At 44.8% G+C, this 17,860-nt stretch overlaps 1 protein-coding gene across 7 annotated transcripts in view; it reads left to right on the forward strand.

Moving 5' to 3' along the window:
- sash1a (SAM and SH3 domain containing 1a) overlaps positions 1-17,860 on the forward strand; it is a 274,948-nt gene that overhangs the window by 193,644 nt on the left and 63,444 nt on the right. For 5 of the 7 annotated variants that reach the window (XM_079526965.1, XM_079526964.1, XM_079526968.1 and 2 more), the window contains exon 2: positions 11,380-11,508. In XM_079526965.1, the coding sequence (XP_079383091.1) occupies positions 11,380-11,508 (129 nt within the window). Of the gene's footprint in view, positions 1-133; positions 314-2,110; positions 2,249-11,379; positions 11,509-17,860 lie in introns of those variants that run through there. The other 2 variants (XM_079526967.1, XM_079526969.1) reach the window with 2 other exon arrangements.

The raw sequence follows: 17,860 nt of genomic DNA on the forward strand, positions 1-17,860 counted from the left end.
TGTTGTCAAAGGGACAGACATTGTCTAGTCATTGTCGTTGATTGTGTATTGAAGTTGATTGTTGCGTGCACATATATGTAAATCACCAAATCAAAACACTTCGGGGAGCGCGCATGTGTTTAGGCCTACGCTTAAAATCGATCGCACCCCCACATCATCAGATCAGAGATCACAAATTACAATCACATGTGATTTGGGGATTGGGGTTGTTGGGAGACTTGGAGTCAGTTTGTTGTTTTTACCAGTTTGCAAGGAGTGGAGCTCACACGTTCAGGATTTCATTGCATGCGAGCTGGATCCGTGTAAAAACATGGTAGGCTTCCTTATTAATCTTTAGGTTGTATTTCTACACTCTTGAAAGAATCTTGTGCTCATTTCAGATTTCCACAACAAGTCCTGGCTGACAATTTAGGCATTTAGCAGACACTTTAGTGAAACGTTGTTTGCAGAGAAGCTAGAGAGAGAAACACTTGTTCTGCAAGACCGCTGTGCTGGAATGTGTGTCAGTGTGGGAAGGTTACAGGGGGAAACATTCTGAAGACGCATTTTCTGTTTTTAGAAGTCAGAAGGTCTGACTTGCAACATTCATTTGCAAATATCAATTCCCATATTAATTTAAGATGGCACATCATTTGAGAGCAAAGCATGGCAATCTTATTATCAGCGTTTCATTTGATTACGTTTATTTTAGAGTTTTACACCGCACCCCATTATTTTCCAGTGACGTGCAATGCATGTTGGCAACAATACATTAATAAGACAAGACCAAAGACATTGGATCGATTCGTATTGATCTGCGCCTGCGGAAAAAAAGTGCTGTGGTCAGTTAAGTTAAGTTTCACACAGCGTTTGAAAAGTGAGGTGTTAAATTGGTTTGGTGTGTGTGTGACCTGGCTGGGAGTTGTGATGTGAACGGCCTGTGTGTGTGTGGGTGGGCAGGCAGTAGAGGGTGAAACGTGAAAGACGGAGGCATGACTTCTTTTGCCCTCTGACACTGAGTGGGAGACCTCTGGGCTGAGGGCTCCCAGTCAGGAGATGTGACCGGATTTATTGTTCTTGACTCTCGAGGGCGAATGTCAAGCTGCCAGCATTGATCATCTTCAGCATCCTGAAACGCAATCACACATACAGGCAGTGGTAGTGGTGGATAACATCAATGGCTCACTGTTTTTGCTGTCTCCCCTTGAACAAAGTATATTTAATAAACCCCAATAACGTTAATATTTCAAGATACACGTTCCGTGTAAATGTATGTATAAGTCTTTGAGTAATGAATTATCATTAGCAGATGGCTTAGAGTCATTGGGCCTCTATCTTTATGTCTTTATGCAACCTGTCCAGCACAATGAATGCCCTATCTCCCTGGAGGCCAAATGGCCATGCTATATATAGCCATCGCACTATGTAATGTGTTTCAATAGCTTTTGTTTTGCTGGGGGCCCGGTGTGGGGAATGCCCTTTTGAATTTGGTTCGCCCCAAGCCTACACGGTAAATCGTCAGTGTTTTGTTTAGTTTTTTTACTTAAAAATGTTCCAACTCGGAGAGTGTAAAAGTGGACCCAAATGTGGACCCGTACTCTCAGAGTTAAATGAACACAGGATTTTACTGTGGATTGAAGGAATTGAATTTACCAGAAATGAATTTGTTCTTAACCCCTCACAGGTGATGACATGCTTACATGCCGTTTCAATTAGACAGATACCTAACCAGCATGTATCCACCTTTTTCATGTAACCCATAAATCTTTGCGTTTGTGTGTGTGCATAAGTTCATCTTTCTCTTACTGTGTTGCCAGTTTTGCAAGAGAAACAAGTGTCCAGGTCTATGATTATTTAAAAACACATTGAGAATAAATTGAAATATTTTGAATATTTTTTAAACATTTTAATAAAAAAGGCACGACATAAATTATGTTTAGATACGATGGATGTCTGTGGACAAGGCCTATTAATCTGGGGTTCTTTGACATGAAGACATGTGGGAACCACTGGTTTAAACAACATTAGGAAGCAAGCCCAAACAAGCAACTACTGTACACTTAAGAATCAAGCCCCAAAAAACAAGTCAAAGGTTGCTTATAATTAGCAGATATGGCAACTCTGCCTGAAGGAAGCAAAGCACACACACAAGGAGCCCCAGTACCTTGGTGGGGAAAAATGTGGTACTCCACTTTACAGCAAACAGCTACAACCAAACATAAGGCAAGGTGTGTCAGCACTCAGCTGCACTGATTGACATGATTAGAAGGTAATATGACATGTAGCATTGTAGTAGTATCGTGTCATTGGCTTAATAATGAGAATTGGCATGTTTTACTTGAGATCAAAGAGGCAGAATGCATGGCCTTTGGCCTACAGTTTTATTCTGAGAAGCCCCCATGCCTCTGAGGTTAACCATACAATGCAGACTGTGGAGGAATGTGTTTAATGAGAATACCTCAGTGTGCCAGTCATTTATTTGTGGTTTAAGCCGAGTAAACAGCCCTTGAGCTAATTAAGAGCGTCACGATGTTTAGGAGCATATAGAGCTCGAGATAAAGCTGTGCTGCTTGCTGACTGGTTGGAATTAAAGACGTCTGAATAGGGATTTACCCTCGAAGAACCCAGTGGACTTGTGGAAGCATACATTTCCCTTGACCTGGAGCTGGAGTCTTCAAATGTGAACAGTTTTTGTTGAATGTTAAATTCAATCTCACTGCCGCACCTCAATAATATCACACACCCTTTCCTCCTCCCCTGAAACAATTTAGTTTTACTTGGAAACACTGTTGCATCTCATAACGGGACTTAAAAAAAGTTAAGTACCAATTTCCAGATGAGACTTTAGGCAAGGCTTGGCAAGCCTCAAATACTGTTCCTTCCAAGCCTGGTTGATTTGATGACATACCCGGACAGCTGAGAGAGATGCACTGTATTCCTTATCTGCCCTCTGGTCTTTTGAATGGAGCCTCTCATCCCATTTATTTGTCTGGTTTTGTTTGTCTTCAGATTAGGCTTAAGTTAAATCAATTCCAATTGCCATTTAACTTGACTGTAGAGAAGTTGTATCTGTTTGAAGAGTTTTCTAGTGTTTTGTTGTGTTTACATTTGTGTGTATGTCAGTCCACTTGGAAAGCTGTGTGATGTTACACTTTAGAATAGAAGAATTCATTTCTAAACCCAAGGCTTTCACATTGCTCTTGAGACCAATACTATTGATCCTGTCTGGGAAACATGTGGTTAGATCACAAAGTGAAATCCCTATTTGCTTCCACCCACATAACGCTTACATGCTAGTCGTCTTGCCTCAAATCTTGGCAGCAGCTATGAGGCAGCTATGAGGCCATTCTCTGTAACCCATCCAATCTTTGCTCAGCCTTAACTTGATCTCCCCCCCCCCCCCCCCCTAGCTAAGCCCAGCTCGGGTCACCCCTCCCTGACTGAGCCTGAGCAGGTTTCCTCTGTTGAGGCAGTGCCCTGTTCTGCTACACTAGAGAGCCACGGATATCCTCAGGAAGCCCTTTCAGAGGGGGTGGGCTGTGGCCCCTGGCCCCCCCCATCCTCAACAGTCTTCCCCTTCTCCTCCCATGGCCAGAACTTCTCTTAGTCAGGCTTAAACGTGACCACGTTCTGCACTTCTGTCTGCACATTTTTATTGAACTTGAAATTGATGACCTGTGTTGATTTGCAAGCAGGAAGAGGAGAAGGAGGCATTGGTCAGGCCAATGCCTCCTTCTCCTCTTCCTGCTCGCATTGGTTTATGCATCACAGTCACACGTTTCACCCCTCATAACCCCATTCCTCAACCCAACCCCTTCTGCCACAGTCACACGTTTCACCCCTCATAACCCCATTCCTCATTGGTTTATGCATCACAGTCACACGTTTCACCCCTCCCTCATAACCCCATTCCTCAACCCAACCCCTTCATAACCCCATTCCTCAACCCAACCCCTTCATAACCCCATTCCTCATTGGTTTATGCATCACAGTCAAGCGTTTCACCCCTTCATAACCCCATTCCTCATTGGTTTATGCATCACAGTCGCACGTTTCACCCCTTCATAACCCCATTCCTCAACCCAACCCCTTCCCGGTCCCCTGACGTGTTCTTTCTGATGGGCCAGCTGTGCAGCTGCACACCTGCGTTCAATGCCAGTCCAGGAAGCTCTTTTCAGGCCCGTGGTGGTGTGGTAGGTGCTGACGGCTGGGTAAGAATGGTTGGAACAGACTCAGAGGCAGGCAGGAGTCGAGCGACAAGGCCATTGTCCTCCACCTCCTCAGTCTCGGAAGAGCCTCAGGGGATGGAGGGGCTGAGGGGATGGGTGGAGTGTAGGATTGCTTACCAGCCCTAGCTCTTATGATGACGTGTGTGTGTGTGTGTGTGTGTGTGTGTGGGGGGGGGGGGGGTTGTCGAGCAGTTTCTCGTGGCTCAGGTTGGATCTATTGTACACACCTCGGGAAGAAACAGAAGAATCCTGTTGGCTCCTTTCTCTGAAGGGAGACGTCGTTACAGTGTGATACAATGCAAGTGAGCGGGTGGCAATTTCAACCCACCGCCCTCATCCTATGGTTATGTGTATCAAGTGAAAGTGATCCTTTCTACTTGCCATTCTTACATTACATCAGCTGCATGACTGTTGTTGTCATCTTCCCTCCCCTTTTGGGACGGCTAGTCACAAAACGAGTCCTGTAACAATACCCTCTGCCATGAACACCAGAACGCAGACCCACGTGAGCGCGCTCCAGTATGACAAAAACAGCACTGTCAGGAATGTGTACCTAAAGGCTGGACCAGAGCAAATATACGTTAGGCCCGAGACTAATGGTTTTTGAGCCTTTCGGAACGCCTGCTTGTCCTGCTGGTTATGACAAACAACTCATTTCTTTGAGGGAGTTAAGTGCACATCATCCAGCATGTTGTCACAAACGTGAATTGGGTTTAACTCGATTGAGAGATTAGCTCTACAACTTGGCCGTCATTTCGAAGCACACGAGAAGACCCAAGAAGGGGTCAGATCTCATGAGTTCTGAACCTGCATGCTGGCTGCAGAATGAATAAATAAATATATAACTTGATCTTGAATCATGTGGTAACCTTCAGCTATGGAATGCAGTTCATCTGAAATGTGTTCTACCAGATTTACAAATAAATAAATAATGGAAAAATAAAAATCCTTATTGGCACAGAGTGGAGCTCTAGCATAATGACTGCCCACACAACATGTTTCATCCAGGCAGTTGAGTTTGGACATCGGCACCCCTTCAGCAAAAAAAGTCATTTTTGTATCTTTAAATGTTGCCATGTCTTGTAGTTGGCTACTACTATGATTGAGGGTGAATGCACAGTTGAATAGTGACTTGCAGATGAAGATTTTGTGGGCTATGAATCACATTTTGATTATGGAATCGCACAACCATGACACTTAGTGATAGACCGCATGGCAGATTGTTTTGGTATATTTTCTGAAACCTAACAGATTGCAGATGAATGCCTGATGCATAGTTGTCTGTACGCCACGTCAAATACCGATAATTGCTGATGCGCTGCGAACTTGTAGATTGGCTATTTTCGGTGCATGACGAGTCGACGACACCGGGTACGCAACTAGCACAAATCAGCCATAAGCTTTAAACACACAGACCCTTCACACTACATAGTAGTTTCACTAAAGCAAGCACCTCTGTTCAATACCGACTTTTGTCTCTAGATCTGTCCCCTGGGGAGGGGAGAATGCCAGGAATGCTATGGCTAATTGATTAAGTGACCAGGGGTCACTAGGTCTTAATTGTGTTTCCACACTCATCTCCTCAACCATGCCACCTCACCTCATGTGGGTGTTCCGGGCCAAGACGTTATATAGGCTTCAATATGAAAGCAGTGGTAATTACACTTTCCTCTATGAAGGGCAAGTTGGGGGGAGGTGTTGGAATGCAGCCACAACTTCTAATCATCTGCATTCCTCTTCACGCTTAATACATTTTGGAATAGATTGCTTGTTGTGCAAATGTCTTGGTAATGGCTGAATAGCATTCATATCTTACATTGCTGAAATACTCGCGCTCACAGCCTCACACAGTGTTTTGCAATGCCAGCAGTTTCTAACCTTGTTTAGTAAACTGCATGAAAGCTAATCATTCAGTGTTCTATCAGTGATTTATGCCACTCCTTTGAATAATAACTTTAGCAAATGATCTTTACAGGAATACTCCCGATGGCCTCTGACATTTTGTTTACACAAAATCTTGGAAAAGAACGGGCATATCCTAGAGTTCTGTTGCTGGCTGCCTTTTTCAAACCTTCAACTGGGCAGGAAAATGCGACTAGCTTTCGTGATCATAGAACCTCAGTATCTTGTGCCTGGACAGAGATTTAATTTAATCTCAAAGATGATGCATTGACACATGAACACTCGTGTAGAAGCACACACACACACACACACACACACACGTGCGCACAGGCACACCCACAAACACACTCTTTGTATTTGCTTGGGTGTTGTTCTTATATGATGATTGTTCTTGCCTCAAACTGGGGTGTTCCAAGCATCCGGGGTGTGGAGGCGGTTGCATCAGCTAGGCCAATTTTAGTCTCCTCCATTCCAGGCATACAGCCACCTCTGTGGAAGCAACATTTGTTTGTCAGGAAGCATGTCGTTTTTTTCCCCTAATATGTGAAGTTCTCGTTCAAAATCAAAGACCTAGTGAAATTAAAAATAAGTTTTTCACACTTTTATCCAAGTGGTCACTTTTAGACTATATCCATATACCTAACAATGGATGCCAATTTTGTTTTGTGTATTTTTATATCAAAAGTCCATAAAATCTAATTTGAATTACTTCCTTTGAATGAAAACGTGATGCCGTGTAGACTAGGCTCACATGAAAAGCTTGATTTCATTCACCTGGTTTATTCCCATTGCTGCGCGTCTGTCCAAACACAGGTGTTTTTGATTACAGAACTCCTCCGTTTTTAGTCTCATTCAAGATGACATCCAGACAATATCAACTCGTTTTAAACTTAATCATCACGCTAAAATATGTATCTGAAAACATTATAGGTTAGAAATAAACCACATCGCAGTAAACTGGTAGAGCTGGCCGACTGTCTGCCTTGTAAACAAACACAGTCCATGCGTTGTGCGTGGTCGTGCGTGTAGCAGAGTTACCGTCCCATCGCCCGAAGGGATGCAACGCTCTGATTGGTTCCGAAACTCAGAGCCTGCCGTTTCAGGCTGAAACTTCAAAATAAAATTAACCATTTCACCCCATCTTTAATGTACTCAAGCTATTGAAGAGCTGCTTTAAAAAACGGGGAGTTCTTGAAATGACTATTGTTTAACGTGCTAAGACTAATGCATGCGTGACCATATGTTGTCTGTTGGGTCAGATAACAGCAGCACATGATAGATTTCAGATCTTTATACACAGGGCCTTTTGTCATAGATAAAGACTCCAGATGTGTCTTACCCCTGTAGCCTCTCCTTCAGTAGCCCACACATCACTACTCAGGCTGCCATGTGGACCACTTTCAGACCCCCGGACGTGCACTCTTTGCACCTACACGCTTGCGTTGGCACATTTACTCGAACACTGAGTGCAGTGGCTTTCAAAGTGTAGCCGTTTAAACACATAAGCCCTATTTGATCAATTTGGATGTCCTTGACACAAAAATCAGAAGAACCAGTGTTGTGAATGCCTCAGTCACTCAATCCCCATGGGGTCCCCGGTGTCTTCACGTGTAGATAGCACACTTTCCACACTTGCTCTCACGTGCACTCTCCCCCACCATCTCGCCATTCACATGACACACACACACACATATCTCTGTAATGCATTGCAGTGTCACTTTACGGGCGGTTCGTGGTACATGTGCTGTTTCTGGGTTGCCGCGGGGGCCCTCGGCAGGCTGGGCTCCATCTGGGACTAGCTGTGGAGCAACTCCATTAGCTCATCATGCTAGTGGAGGAATTCCAGATATGCATGCACACACACACACACACACACACACACACACACACACACACACACACACACACACACACACACACACACACACACACACACACACACACACACACACACACACACAGATTTTCCTGACCATAGCCAATGTTTGGAATATGTCAAACTGTGAAGCTTCTTGAAGAAGTGCGAGCAGACATTTGTAATTTGATAGCCGAGTGAATCATTGTGGCTTGTTATCGCGAAATTAAGTCCCGTCTAATCCGGTGGTATTCTGTTGGTTGGAGGTCAGAGGATACCTCAGGGATATAGTTCCTGGCCTTCTCTCTGTGTCAAAGTGTCAAATAGATCAACATCTTCTTGGCATGTTCAGGCTGATTTAAACGTCCCGGGGCAGAGTAACAGAATGTTCTCTGTCAGTGAGTGCACAGAATGAACGTGTGCGATCGCTCTCTGTCCTGCTCAGAAAGGGTTCCTCTCTCTCTGTCCTGCTCAGAGAGGGTTCCTCTCTCTCTGTCCTGCTCAGAGAGGCTTCTCGCTGGGAATATGGGGTGTCTCAAACCATATGACATCAGTCTCAACTCTCAAGTCAGAGATGGTGGACTGGATGGACTTTTGTGAGTATTCGAGGACTGAGAATATGTATTTCGTTTTAACTAAAAACGGAAAGTCCTGTTCCGGTTCAACACGTAATCAGTCATTTCCCTTGCCCAGCTTCACCGAGTTGGGTGGTGAATTATTGGCCTGCCTGGGGTTTGTTTTGGTTCTGGGTTGTTTTTGCAACCTCCAGAGCATGTATGTGCATGCTAATGTGTGTTCTCTATGAGTTGACCCATCTCTGAAGATGTGTGTGTGTGTGTGTGTGTGTGTGTGGCACACACTCCACAGTGCCTCATTCATCTGTGGCCTGGCACTGAGATAGGGTGCCCTGTTGAGAGAGACAGAGACTGAGAGAGACTGTTGGACCCTACACAGTGATTCAATGCTAGCTGTCTGCCTGGCACAGATTAGATCAACACTGATGAATATTCAGCGGATAGCCATCACTGCTGAAATGGCCTACATCTTTGCCCAGGCAAGAGATGTTACTCGGTGCTCTCTTAAAAGTGCATACATAGTATGGGGTGGTCCTATATTCAGTTTTTACTAGATACTTTTGTCGCCCTTCTTTGTTTCTCAGTACATTTATACAGGAGAGTGTAGTAGACCACTGCAATATTTGTGGACATGCGAGACATGACAGGAGTTGGATTCTGTGTGCACTAACTGGCTATTCTTTAGAAAGTTTAACCAGTTAGCCAATTCTTTAGACATCTCTGGTATTCCGCAACACGATAGAGAAACATTAATTGTTACTTCAAAATGTTACTCTTAGTAGCAAATGTCAACGTCTCATTGCTGGACAATTATGCTCGGAATTCTATGTTTAGATCTTGAAATAACCAGAACCAGGAGATTGGTCGCTCAAACAGGTTTTAATGTAGCTTAAAAGAACACTTCACCCATTTCAACCTGTGTTTCAGAGGTGGATTGTGGACAGTTCAGAAACATGCCTACCAGTGACATCATTGGTAAGGAGGTTCGATAATTTAAGATTTTTAACGTTTCATCAAAGTCAATGGCAAATGTCGTTGTGGGTGACTTTATCATCATCATCATACATGTTCATCATGATAAAAGGCGCCCCTCACTTCACACATGTGTGATTTGTATTGATTGAAGAACAAGAAGCTTCTACTTCAGCATGCAAATTGTCCAGGAAGAGAAATGTTGTTGTATAGTTTTATTAGCTTGGAATACCCATCGATGTCATTGGCAGGCACCTTTCTGAACTGTTGTTGTATAGTTTTATTAGCTTGGAATCCCCATGGATGTCATTGGCAGGCACCTTTCTGAACTGTTGTTGTATAGTTTTATTAGCTTGGAATCCCCATGGATGTCATTGGCAGGCACCTTTCTGAACTGCGATGTCATTGGCAGGCACCTTTCTGAACTGCGATGTCATTGGCAGGCACCTTTCTGAACTGCAGGGCGGATGGAAATGGTGCCATCTTATAATGAACATGGGTGAGGACCAATTATATGACGACGAGGTTGAATACGGGTTAAAGTTGGTTCAGCATTATCTTCCAGAAGCATTCTGTTGACTGAGTAATGCCATTTTTATTTGGAGGTTGGCTTCCTCTCTCAATCCCAAACACATGGCATTCACACAAAGACCGGAACCGTGGTGAACAGAACTGCATCTAGCAGGAAGCGCGTGTTTGGTTTATACAGTTTGGAGAATGTCAAAGAGGTAAAGGGCATCCCTGTTATAGGCCTCGATGTACTGTTCTCCGACCCCAGGAAGAGAGACATGTTCCCAATGTATTGTATACTTGGCCTTTTATTGAGCGCTATTCTTAGGACTGTGTTTGCATTGAGAGGATGGCAGAAGCAGAACGGTGGTGGTCAGCCCACGTTTTAGTTTATCACTCGTGATGAAACTTGAAAGTTTAGTGTTATTTATATTGTTTTTATTGTCTATTATGGAGTACCCCATCCTGTGTTTTTCCACAGTGTTTCACAGTGACAATGCAGCCATCTCTTCAATTTTGAAAAACAAACCTAAGAATATCACGCACATGTACACTGATACATTTTACCTTGGACAAGCCGTGGCCAGCCGGCAGTACTAATGAGTTATCTCACAAATGCAGTATCGCTCAACCTGAGGAAGTGGTGTGTGAGTGATTAGATTTATTTGCGCCACCATACCGCGATGCCTGATTTACCCAACCGCATGGCTGCCAGTACAGTTGGCGCCTTGCATATGCTTCTAATTACTTCCATATGTGACCGTGGTTTTACGAAGCTGTTGCCTAGGGTGTTGAGACGGTACGGTAGTGGGCTTGTTAGACTGTATAGCCTGCATTTGATCAAGCTCCTACTTCTGGCCTTGAGCGCTGGTAAGGATGAGCGGTGGGAAATAAATTGTTGCTTGGATGAAACTGGATATCGTCTCTCCGTTCGGGTGGAAACCTCATCCAAAACAGTTACTTTTCAGGATTAAAGTTCAAAAATAGAAAAAACTAGCAGATCGACAACGACAAGCTCAAAGCGTGATCTTGTTTCAAGCTTGCAGATCTGCCACTTTTGATACTTTTGTGTGGTGCTCAGCTGTAGTGTGTTCAAGTAGTAGGGCATTGATTTAATTTACCAAAACAACCCACAAAAAGTTAGAATATGGATATTAGAAGTTTCTTCCCAACGGAAACGATATGTCAAATCAAATGCAAGTGTTTTCCTTAAGACCTATCTGCTGTGAAGTAGAACGCTTGTGCCTGAGACAGAGATGCGCGTTATGGTGGCTGGACTATACTGTAATTCTGGGCTAAGACTACGTGCGTTCCTTCCTCTGGCTAACCGTTGCTTCTCTTGTCTTCTCTCTGCCAGGATGGTTCTCTGGGAAACATAGATGACCTCGCCCAAGAGTACTCGGAGTACTACAACACCTGCTTCAGTGACGTCGGCGACCGAATGGAGGAGCTGCGCAAACGACGCGTCTCGCAGGACCTCGACATGGTACTAATACTCGCACGCACGTAGAGACAGACAGACACACACACACACACACACACACACACACACACACACACACACACACACACACACACACTGTATATATACATTCTATATCACAATGCTTGGGGCAAATGATAATTAGCTTTGCCAACAGCCTGGGAGGGAACAACGTCAAGTGAACGAGTGTGTGTTTGGCTACTTTGGGATTCCCTGGACCGGAATGGTCCGTGTCGTGTTCTGGGGGTCGATGGGTGTTTTTTGAGGGGTCCATTCACCAGGATATAGGGTAGTGGGGCACCCCCCTGGTTGCCAAGCTGCAAGTAAAGGTATGAAAGAATGCTGTTGATGCTGCCAGAGGGGGCCATTCTGTACACACACACACACACACACACACACACACACACACACACACACACACACACACACACACACACACACACACACACACACACACACACACACACACACACACACACGACACACACACACGCGCGTACAGTTAAGACCATGAGGATTGACTTTTTAATATAACTATAAATCACGTGGCTTTGTTAATAGTGAAACATCCTTTTGTGTTTATAATATATACAACAATTGTGTGTCTTAATTCTACCAACGAGAGACGGCTTTGGCAAGAGTAGAATCTTTTCTTTTACTCCGGCGAGTAGCGAACAATGTCACAATAGCCTACTGTTGGAGCCACTGAGTACATCCAACGTGCTCTCATACATACCAAGGTGCTACTGTTGGAGCCAGAGTACATCCAACGTGCTCCCATACATACCAAGGTGCTACTGTTGGAGCCACTGAGTACATCCAACGTGCTCTCATACATACCAAGGTGCTACTGTTGGAGCCACTTAGTACATCCAACGTGCTCCCATACATACCAAGGTGCTACTGTTGGAGCCACTGAGTACATCCAACGTGCTCTCATACATACCAAGGTGCTACTGTTGGAGCCACTTAGTACATCCAACGTGCTCCCATACATACCAAGGTGCTACTGTTGGAGCCAGAGTACATCCAACGTGCTCTCATACATACCAAGGTGCTACTGCAGTGGTTCTCAAACTTTTCTCAACCTCACATTTCTATCATGTCAAGGACCCTTACATTTCTATCATGTCAAGGACCCTCACATTTCTATCATGTCAAGGACCCTCACATTTCTATAATGTCAAGGACCCTTACATTTCTATCATGTCAAGGACCCTCACATTTCTATCATGTCAAGGACCCTCACATTTCTATAATGTCAAGGACCCTCACATTTCTATAATGTCAAGGACCCTTACATTTCTATCATGTCAAGGACCCTCACATTTCTATCATGTCAAGGACCCTCACATTTCTATCATGTCAAGGACCCTCATATTTCTATCATGTCAAGGACCCTCACATTTCTATCATGTCAAGGACCCTCATATTTCTATAATGTCAAGGACCCTCACATTTCTATGCTGACAGGAAATGGGGAGAGAGATGGGAAGTGACACGCAGCAAACGCCGTCGGAACCGGTACTCGAACCCGCAACGAGCTCTCAGGCTACATTGTAGCATAGCTGCCCGGACTGGCGCTACGCCAGCCCTGTTTGTTTTAGAATCATTTTAAGTAATTTCACAATACGGGTCAGGGTTAGGGTTAGTCTATTGCCATTTGGGGGTCCTTGGCATGGACACGTTTGAGAACCCCCTTAGCCTAAGGCCCAAACCACACCAGCTGCAACTCCTTGCAACTACTCGCAACTCCTTGCAACAAAACAAACAACTGCCATTGGGAATAATGGTTGCAAGTAGTTGCATGTTGCAAGGAGTTTCATGGCGACCCTCAGGTGTGGTTAGGGCTTTAGAGCTGCTCTACTCAGTACTTTGACAAGTACGGTAACTGTGAAAAGTATAATAATAGTAATAGCCGTCAGGAGGCTGCATTCAGAGCTGATCCTCAAAATGCTACCATAATAGAACTGACTCGAAGCTTTCTGCCAAGCAGAGGCCAGTGGCATATTTCCCCTCATTTAATTCATCCTCAACCAAAAATATCCCTGTTCATCTTTGTCTGTCATTGCATCACTGCAGATCTTTCCAGCGGAGAGGTAGCAGTTAATAAATATAGATCGGTCATTAAAGGAGCTTATCTGCCGGGGCTGTTCTTATGACAAGCATCTGGTTTTCATGGGGTCGACTGGTAGGCCTTAAATGATGATCGTATAGGTGATTTATGCCACTATCCACATAATGATTGACGACACAGATCCTGTTCTCACAGCTTTCCAGCAAAGTGTTTGCCTAAAGCCTATAAGTTATGAGATAATGGATCAGATATAATGATGTATGTATCTCTGCATCTGTTCCTATGGTTTGTGCTCTCCTATATTTTGGGTGTTCAGTCTTTTTCATTCCTTCTGGGGTTTTTTTTTTTTTGTTTTTTGTTGTTGTTTTTAACCTCCCCCTGCCATCGCTTGTCATTTTCTCGCTGCCTGTGCAGATGAATAAGGTGGTTTCACCTCTCGGCACGTTATGGGGTCGAGGAGGTTTCATCCTGAGGAGATAAAACTGGGAGGGGGAAAAGGAAGCAATCAGGGCTGGATTTACAGCCCGGAGAGGAGGCTGAGAGAGGAGCTGACTGGGCATGGAGCCTGGAGCCTGGAGCCCAGTGCAGTATATAGGAGGATGTGAGCAGAGGACGGCGAAAGGGTGGAGGAAGAGGAGGGGGAGAGTGTGGAGGAGAGGAGGAGTGTGAGAGCCTGCAGCTGTTGCCCCCCCCCCCCGCAAAGCTTGGCAATGCAAGATGGGAGAGAGAGAAGTGTACGAGCAAAGGAGAGCATGCAAAAATATCTGGGGTCGGACAACAGTTTATTCAGAGCCCCGACAGGAAGAGAGAAGGAGGAACCCACATAAATCAGCTGCTGCTACGTTGATTTTCAGGTGCCATAGCTCAGCCCTTTTTTCCAAAATTAGTTTTTGGTGGTGGATAAAACTGACATATGTCTTTGCCACTGCTGTAGCGCTTTGATGACAGGGTAACAAATAAGCTATAAGCTTCTGCCTATGCCTTTTCCATCACCTTATAAAATAATTATATGTGTAATGTCTCTCTCTGAAAGATCGAAATAAACTATTCATTCATTCGTAAAAGTAGGTTATAAGCCCAAATTCTTTTGCCTTGGCCAATAGTGTTGTAATATCATGTAACTAAAGGGCGCTTATGAACAACTCGCCTGCCAGCTTCCATTGCTCTTGTTTTCCCCACTGGGCCTGGTGTCATGTGTCTAGCCTGGATACCTTCATGCAGCCAGTCTAAAAAGTCTGTGGCACAGTATCTCAATATCTGGTGGAAAACTGGAACGGGTAGATGGGCAGAGAGACGGACCCAGAGACAGAGAAAGAGAGATGTGGAGAAGGACTATTGTGTTGTCTGTGTTGTCTGGTTGTCTGGTGCGTCCAGAAGCCAGTGGGCTGCCAGCCAGTCTCATCCAGCCATCTCCCTGAGGACCAATAGCAGTGAGGTGGAGAAGGTCAAAGTGCCAAAAGTCCAGACGGATGGTGTGGCATTTAGCTTGGGAGTCTCTCCCTGGAGGATGGACGTGGCCTTCATGGAAGGACCTGCCATTTGTAAAGGACACCGTACAGTACCGCTGCTATCGGGTCGTCTCACGACTTTCCGGTCATTATTTCTCCTCGTCTCTCTCTGTTCTCGTTTCATTTTCTATAGTCTAGTTCTATTTTTGAACAGTTCACGTCAATGCCAATCCGCTCACTTCTCAGTTCTCTCTCCCCCCCCCCTCCCTCCCCTTCGTTCCTGTGGCAGCAGACCAACCCCTAGTTACTTGGTCGCAGGGGATCAAATCCGGCCAGGAGGCAGATGGCCCAGTGGGTCAGAGTTCACGTTAGCTGTGACCTTCCCTGAACACTATGGGGGTAGAAGTGGAGGCAGGCAGCGTTGAGCTGCACATGACACTGGACCGCGTGGCAGCCTGTGGACTGCACGTTGAGAGAGGCTGAAGGTTAACCTGTGAGGGTCAACTGTCGCAGAGGGCTCAGAGAGGGCAGTTTTGACAGACTGACCACGGGCTAGTTTGCTGTTGAACTGACCCCCGTGCCTATAGGGATTTGCCCCTGAACAAATCCCAGAATATCCATACTGTGTGGAGCATGGTTCAGCCATGGCCGGCAAGGAGAACGGGAGGGTGAACTCTTTCACTTTCTGTTCCCTGAAACGTTCCATTGCTCTGACTTCAAGGTTACAGTTGAAATGCTTTTTGGTTAGGGTGCTGCTTTTGCTTCTTTGTTTCTTTCTTTCGTTTTTCTTTTTTTTGTTTTGGGTCTTAGTCTTCCTTGTTTAGAAAAATCCTTGAACAGCCTCAAAACTTCATGGCATGAAACATTGTCCTTGAGCCTGTTATCCTTTTAACAGCACTTCCCATCCCTACCCGGTTGGCCAAGTGACGGTGATCTGTGTTTTGTTTAGAAGTAGGGCTCTCTTAACGCGGCTCCATTTAAGAGTCGCTGATGGAGGCTCTCTCCAACGATGGCTATCGGTGCACCCATTTCCTGTCCACCCATCATGAGGCCGGTCCTACGCGTCTTCTTGTTAGTTCTACGGGCAGCAGGGATACAAAGGGTTAAATAAACATCCCCTTTGGGAACGAGGCCCGTGGATTATCTGTATCACGCAGTGTCTCTATTTTTTCTATAGAGAAGCAGTGTTAGCTGGTTCTTATTGTAGTATAGCCCATTGGGTCCGTGACAGTTGAGCCTTCATTTTTGGAAGTACTAGTATGGTAGTTTAAGTGATACTTCAGCAACTTATACAAATCTTTTATTTTAGGTGACAGACCATGACGTTTTCCGGCATAGAGTTAGGCAAAATTGGCAAAAAAAACCAAAACGTGTTATTGTATCAGACAGATATGTGGAATGATTGTCTTGAAGTCTCTGCTAGAGACAACACATTTGCCATTTGTCATGACTCTTCCGCTCCATCATACGAGGAGACACAAAGGAGTGATATGAGAGATGAGGACACAAACGTTTAAAACAAAACTAAATAAGCCACCACAAGTCCCACTGCAGAGAACCACTGACTATATTTCTGATTGCGAAAGCATATTGTCGTCATATCTGAGTTACTGATACTCAAATCAAATCTTCACGTTGTGAAACATTTTTAGCTACTTATAGGAGGATAAATTGTATTCTTGTTCTTATTCAGCTCCTTTGCCTCCTAGAAGGCTATGCTTTAAGTGGCAATGAGGTTTTGAATGAGGGTCCACTTGTTAGCTCTTGACTCTTGTCAGTCATCCTGATCTCCCTTTTATGTCCCTCATCCCTCAAATCTTTCAGCAAATCACGCTTGGAGCCAACTACTTCTCCATTTGGAATGCAGTCTTTGTTAAAACCCGACTTTTGCCATAAAAAACGTACAAGTATTTAAATATAAAACACAGAGACCATTTGTACACCAGTTTAATTTTGAACCTGGTGAATTTAGGATGAAATTACCCTAATTTACCCTAAATTCCTTTAAAACATTTTACAGGCGTGCACATGTTGGACATGCAGAGACTTTATGGTTAGTAGAATGAATAGCCACAGAGACCAGATATTTGCATCTCCTGCAGAGAACAGTGATACATAAGGGAGGAACAGGACACTGCACTGCATATTTGATAATGTGTAGGCCCTACAGTGTAGGGTAAAAAGCATGTACATTGTTGCATGGCCTCAGGAAATCTGACAAAATGCTGGATACCCAGTCAAATCCTGAAGGTTAATTCGACTCTGAACGAGTTAAATGAACACTCCAGACTTGTGTACACTACAGAAAGAAACCACTTCCAACCAAAGTCCAACAAGTAGTGACAGCGCTACCTAACTTTGATGTCCTGGTCGTGATCTGCTGGCCTTGTGAATCACCCAGTAATGGTTTCTAGCTGAGGGTTGCTGTCAGCCTGCCTCGGCTGGGCCTCTGCACTAGGCCTCTCCAGTTCAGACATGCTTTCATGTTGTTTTGCCGTGAGGTGAGGAGCAGGGCTGCGGCGATGATGATGATGGTGATGGGATTATGCTCGCGTGAGGTCTGCGTGCAGAAAAGTGGGTTAGTTCAACAGGTTTTTAGATCCTACGTCGTGTGGAAAGGCAAAACGCCGGATGCACACGCCGGCTGTTTGTTTGTCCTCTCTGCCTTCAAGCGTGTGCATGGCCAACATTTTGTTGCCATAAGATCTTCATCGTATGTATGTTGGCACGGTTCCGTTGTTGGCCTAACCCTCGTGTGGAACGGCTTGTGTATTTGCAGTTTCATTATGTGCTTTGTTAGTCAGCACTGGGGGGAGTTGTGACCCCGCCA

Source organism: Electrona antarctica (assembly GCF_951216825.1).
Source record: "Electrona antarctica genome assembly, chromosome: 17".
NCBI classification, from domain to species: domain Eukaryota; kingdom Metazoa; phylum Chordata; class Actinopteri; order Myctophiformes; family Myctophidae; genus Electrona; species Electrona antarctica.